Source organism: Gastrolobium bilobum, unplaced genomic scaffold (genome assembly GCF_033153095.1).
Source record: "Gastrolobium bilobum isolate Gb01-03AN ecotype WA unplaced genomic scaffold, APGP_CSIRO_Gbil_v1 utg11002, whole genome shotgun sequence".
Taxonomy (NCBI): Eukaryota; Viridiplantae; Streptophyta; class Magnoliopsida; order Fabales; family Fabaceae; genus Gastrolobium; species Gastrolobium bilobum.
In genome coordinates, this window is record NW_026899111.1 from 467198 (window position 1) to 473173 (window position 5976).

A 5976-nucleotide genomic window follows, 5' to 3' on the forward strand; every position below is an offset into this window, starting at 1 on the left:
TTGTTTTGGGAAAAATATTTTGGTTTTTATCGTATAACGTAACTTTTATATAAAAATGAGTGATCCTTGTTGAAAAGAGAGAAAAGATTAATGAAATTCATTTATATTTCTATTCACTTTTTTTGTTCTTAGTATTAATATTTTTCATTTTATAAGAGATTAGATTTTTTTTTATATATATATATATAAATTCATAAAACCTGCATATGTTTATATATGTATTGAAGATATAAAATAAAATTATCACTTACAATATTGAGAAACATCTATGTAGTATCGATATTGACACAGGACGCTAGATACGACATGACATTTTGACATATTAATTTTAAAAAATATTAGATTTTAACACATTTAAAATAATAATCGTAATGTAACAAATTTAACAATTGAAACTAAAAACACAGTGTAAGATAACTTTTTGAATTTTTTTTTTCAATCTCTACAACTAATTTGAAAATGACATAATATTACTGACTAAGACTATATTAATGATTTTTGTCTTCAACATTAATATTTTTATTAGTGTAATTGGCGATAACTTCTTAGCTAAGTCAAAAGTAGACTGTGATCAACTTCAAAAGTCAGTCAATGCCTTTGCATTACAAATTGAGGAGTGAATTCCATTTCCCATGCCAAACCATAACAAAACACTCACTTTCTTTCATTCTTCCTTTGTTTCTCTTTGTTATATGCAAACTGCAAAGGCACAGTTGAACAAAAGTAATGGGGAGCACAATTCCCATACTGGAATTCATGCCTGTAGGATTCAGGTTCCGTCCAACAGATGAAGAGCTTGTCGACCATTACCTCAAACTTAAGTTGCAAGGTGATGATGTCGCTGTCCACATCATCCCTGACCTTGATCTTTGTAAGGTGGAGCCTTGGGACGTACATGGTAAACAAACCCCCCCTTCATCATCTTGCAATAAAGTTTTGTCCTTTTCTCTTTTTTTGTATCTCTCCTTCAATGCCCTTCATCATCATGTAATAAAAATTTGTCCTTTTTTTTGTGTTGTTTTTAATCTATGCTTCAATGCTCTTCATCATCATGGAATAAAAATTTGTCCTTTTTTGTGTTTTTGTTAGTCTATGCTTCAATGCTCTTCATCATCATGGAATAAAAATTTGTCCTTTTTTGTGTGTTTTGTTTTTAATCTATGCTTCTTCTGCAATGATTGACATTTGATCTTCTTTTTTTTTTTTTTTTTTTTTTTCTTGTTTCAAATTGTGATATCAGCGTTTTCAGTGATAAAGTCGGATGATCCAGAATGGTTTTTCTTCAGTCCTCCAGATTACAAGTATTCAAACAGTAAAAGGTTTAATAGGGCAACCAAGTGTGGTTTCTGGAAAGCCACTGGGAATGACCGTAAAATCAAGAAAAGGGGCACCAACAATGTCATTGGGACAAAGAAGACTCTTGTTTTCTATGAAGGAAGACTTCCTTCTGTTGTCAAGACCAACTGGGTTATTCATGAATATCATGCTACTACCTTTGATGTTAGCCAGGTTTTCTTTTTTTTTTGCTTTGTTCAACAACTTTTAACACTGTTTGCTAGTCATCTTTGTGCTAGAATTTTTGTCAATAGAAATTATTGTAGCATGATTTTTCAGGCCTTGGTATTTCCTGTCTTGTTGGATGTTCTGAGATTAGAAGGTTATTGGATCCATTATTTGAATTCCCTGTTTACTTTTTTTGTGTCATTCTCTACTCATGACTGAATTTTATCATATCTTCCTTGTTTGATGACAAAATTTATCTTCAATTTTCGTCAAAGACTGTCAATTTCTGCTATATAAATCTTTTTGAGGTTAAGTTTTCGTTGAAACTGAATGTATGATATTGCTGCATGCGCATAACTGCTATTCTTTTTCAGTTTTTGCTGTGAATAGAACTGTTCAGGAAACAAGTTTCTGATTTTGAAGCATTAAGCTTTTAATTTGTACGAATTGTATAAAAAAAATAAAGGCTGATTATCCTCCAAATTTTGCAGAGAAGTTTTGTTTTATGTCGCTTGATGAAGAAAGCTGAGAAAAAAGATGGAGAAGGAACTGATGCATTGATGCGTGATGAAGGAGAGCCCAGTAGACTCATGGCTTCTGACTGTGAAAATCAAGCAACAGCTGAAGGAAATGCAGATGTAAGAAGAAGCATTCTTAGTGGACATATGGAGAACTATTTCTTGGTTTACACTTTGTTATGTTGCACACTGAGAACTCATACTTGTTTTGTATTTATTTCAGGTAGGTACTTTGCCAGAAATGAAAATGGAATCAATCTTTCAGGCACCACTTCAGGCAGAGAACTTCCCCTCAACACAAAAGTCTCCAATTGGCATTGCGCAGGAAGCATCGTTCCCAAACTCTCCATGTCTGAATGCCTATTCTAGAAATGAAAACAGCAGTGTGCAGACACCATTTGAAACTGCTGAAGAGGAAGATGAGTTCTTGAATTCAATTTTAGCTGATGAAGATTTTTTTATCATTGAAGAAAGGAGACATGCTTTTGTAAATGAATCCACCCAATCAGAGTCATTGAGAAGGGTATACTATGAAAGCAGTGACACGGATGCTGAAGTAGTCTCTGCACGGGTAAAATAGATTGTTCAAAGTCCAAAGTGTGCATTGTGGTGATGTGATTTTTGCCATGTTTAGTGATTTTCTTCTATAGATTCTGAAAGATACCTGGGTAAAATGTATGGTTTGAGTTGGTAGTCATGACTGATGCATGGCACATTACTGATACTTTAGTGCATGCTTGGTTGAAGAGAAAAGTTGGGAAAAGGGAAGGGAATGGAGATAAAGCAATCTATTTTTGTCCCCCCTTTTAACCCCCCCCCTTCCATCCCTTCCCCATCATAGACCCTAAGACTTAGTAGTACTCTTTTCTTGGGTTCATAATCTTTTATTATTGTTATTGTTTGAGAACTTAAAGAATTGACTTCATCTGTTTATGTACTTCTGAAATTATTACAGTATGGCAAAATTCTGGATGCTTCAACGGTGTGTAATGAACATTCTACTTCAGGCGAACACCATGCCTCAAAAATGTTTAAATCATCACATGGTGCTGTCCATGGCGGCACACGTCTTCTATCTTCTGACCATGAAGCAAACAAAGAGAAAAAGGAGAGTATCTTTCGAGATGATTGCTTCGGAGTGGGGACATCCTCTTGTGACTCGACTGCAGATAAACCTTTGGAGATCAATTGTATTGAGATTTCTAGTTCTCCTTCAACTCTAAGGAGATGGAAAAATCATTATTATCCAAGACCAGACAACTTTACATCACAAAGAGCTGCTACAAGAAGATCTCATCCTCAGAAGAAGGTTTCAAGCAGTGCAGCATCCCATCTTGAGGTGAGAAAACCAAGCAGCTGAACTAGAAAAATGGAGAAGCCTGTCTTGACCAAGTAGGCAATTTAATTTTAATATACCATTGACAATACCATGCTCCATGTGATGTATTCTGCAGGCTAAGAAGCAATTGCCCATTGTGGAATCAGAAAAAGATAAAAAAAAAGTTCAAAATACTAGTTCAAGAGAGAATTTAGCATTCAGAAGCCATCAATCCTCTGATGTCAATGGAATAGGTTCTTTTTTCCGCCTGGAGACACCAAGCCAAAGCCTATTTCCACGCTCGGTATATCTTGCCAATGTAGTTTTAGGGATCTTGTTGTTAATAGTCATTAGTTGGGAAGCGTTATCATGTTAGGAGTGCAGTTAGTGCATGTGAGGGGTACTATGGTTCCTTTTCTCGTAGTGCTGCTACAAGGCAAGCTTTGTTTTAGGAATTTCATCGTTATTAGATAGGTAAGGTATATAGTTTACATAGATTTTGCACTGATGCAAGCTTACTGCATCTTTCTTATCATAATGAAATGTTTATGCTCACTATTTGTAGCTTTTTCCATAGTCATTAATTTTGCAATTGCAATGTTGATACCCTCTATAATTTAAATATAGAGTAAATCCCTAAATTGGTCCTCCAAAGACTAGTGTGTTACTGCATTAGTCGTACAAAGATTTTTGTCAACCAAATTAGTTCCTCAAAGATGCAATATAGTTTCAAAATTTGTCCTCATGTGTCGCCACTTTAGTTCTCCATAAGGACAAATGTGGTGACATTTCAAATCTTTGAAGGACTAATTTGGCGATACAACCTTTGAAGGGTAAATTTCAGGGTTTACTCGTTAAATTTGTTATGATGTGAACTTTAAGGCTAAATAAATTTATTTTGTTTCCTGAATTTTGAACAATTTTATCAAGATGAACTGTCTTATATGCAGCTAATATACTTGGTGGTTACTGAAAGCAGTGTTGAGTGATATAGATAGACAAAATATATGAATAAGCCTATGTTGGCCTTTCCTGAAAATGTTATAATGTTCACAATATACTGGTATGTGTGTCAGGTCAATTGTTCAATACCTTGTCAGCTTCAGAAACTTATTTTCTTATCCAATAAAGGTGTGTCAGTAAATCATCACAAAAGTGATTAAAAATTAAAATCAGTTTTGAGTTCTGGTAGAAAGATACTCTTTTGTCCAGTAGCAATCTTCATGGCCAATTTCTGAACGTGCCTAAATAAAAAATGTCATTTAGTAGAACCAGTCCAAAATCATTATTCAAAACAAGGAAATAGGAAGCACATATGGGAATTTAAGCCATCCGAAGTTTCATTTATTTAATGAACATCTTAGGATACACAAGTCTGATACAATCAGTCAAGCCAGCTAAAGTAGGCTGTACACTCTATGCAACATAGCACAGTGCCTGGCTAAGTGTGAACGGCTTCAAGGTTTTAGGAACAGCCACCAGAGTCTTTTTTTAGATAGGGTCTTTTATTCCATTTATCAATGCTCTCAAGAACCAAATATATTAGCTGGAGAAAGTTTATGGTCATAAAATAGTTGACAATTCAAGTAACAAAAGAGATTAATATAACCATATGGTTTGTAGCATAATATATTTAAACTACACAGGGTATGTGGATTGCAATTATTGAATTAATGATTATAGATAAAACTATTACTTGCAGCTTTGAATATTTCGTTATGATAGGAAAGATGCAGTAAGTTGCATAATTGTAAGACTATGTGAATTTTACCTTATGTATCTCATCATGATGAAATTGTTGAAACAGAAAAAGGTCCTGAAGCAGCTCTTCTCAGATGAAGAGAAGACGTCCAGCCCCCTTATCTTTCCTCACAAGAACAGAACTTCCAACACATAAGCTTCCCAAATACTACTATACACGAAGGAAATGGTGATGACTAGCAGAAGATTTGAATACAAAATGTGCAGAGCCTATGTTGAAAAACTCAATGGCTGTATGGAGGACACTAGTTTTGGGGTGGGAGCAGAAAGCCTTCAGTTTTAAGGTGAAGAATACAGTGATCTCCCCCAGTTAACAAAGGATTGTGGGAAGACAACTACTTTCATTTTTAATCATCCTCAGTTGAACATTGTTTTTTAGCAGCAAGGATGCCTTATTCTGGAATATTTATGAGAAATATTAAAATTTATGGGAAATATATGTAGAAGCCCATAAAAAGCATACCTGTATTTTAAGGATCCCATTTTTTTTGTATATGGAATCAACTATGATAAGATTTTGATGATCCCTGTCCAATTTTTTCAGGCAAGGGGAGAACATTGTATAAAGATATATGAGTTATAAAAAGAAATGCTTAGCCAGAAAATAATATTTCCTTTCAACATGTGATTTTAATAGGGCATGTATAAGCACACATCTTATCTACATTGACATGAAGGAGACATAACCTTACAAATCTAAATTGGAACTCCAATCTTTATCATCATTTCATTTTCTGCTTATCCTTTGACAGAATGAGTTTCCATTTTTTAGGGGTGATAGAAAGTAGTGGGGAGCATAACAAACTATCATTATGAAAAGCACCGTAGGGACACTACGATGACTTGAGATGGTGAGAGCAACAAAGAAAATTGACT

The 5976-nt window shown here is 34.4% G+C and overlaps 1 protein-coding gene across 2 annotated transcripts; it reads left to right on the forward strand.

Moving 5' to 3' along the window:
- Nucleotides 1-588: 588 nt before the first annotated feature.
- LOC133287330 (NAC domain-containing protein 62-like) lies at nt 589-5649 on the forward strand. 2 transcript variants are annotated; one of them, XR_009748231.1, is made up of 7 exons: nt 589-898; nt 1241-1509; nt 1995-2141; nt 2245-2592; nt 2977-3360; nt 3476-3813; nt 5147-5649. XR_009748231.1 is itself a non-coding variant. In XM_061484904.1 (6 exons), the coding sequence occupies exons 1-6, from the start codon at nt 727-729 to the stop codon at nt 3713-3715; spliced, it is 1560 nt and encodes a 519-aa protein (XP_061340888.1). In that variant the 5' UTR covers nt 589-726; the 3' UTR covers nt 3716-5649. The 2 variants fall into 2 exon arrangements, 1 of the variants encoding a protein (XP_061340888.1); XM_061484904.1 differs by having other exon boundaries at nt 3476-5649.
- The last annotated feature ends 327 nt before the right edge of the window (nt 5650-5976 follow it).

Bases quoted from the DNA above. Each gene is read 5' to 3' on its own strand.
- LOC133287330 (XM_061484904.1), top strand. From the start codon at position 727: ATGGGGAGCACAATTCCCATACTGGAATTCATGCCTGTAGGATTCAGG. The intron at 2,593-2,976 runs GTAAAATAGATT...AAATTATTACAG, and splicing joins CTGAAGTAGTCTCTGCACGG to TATGGCAAAATTCTGGATGC. The intron at 3,361-3,475 runs GTGAGAAAACCA...TGTATTCTGCAG, and splicing joins GTGCAGCATCCCATCTTGAG to GCTAAGAAGCAATTGCCCAT.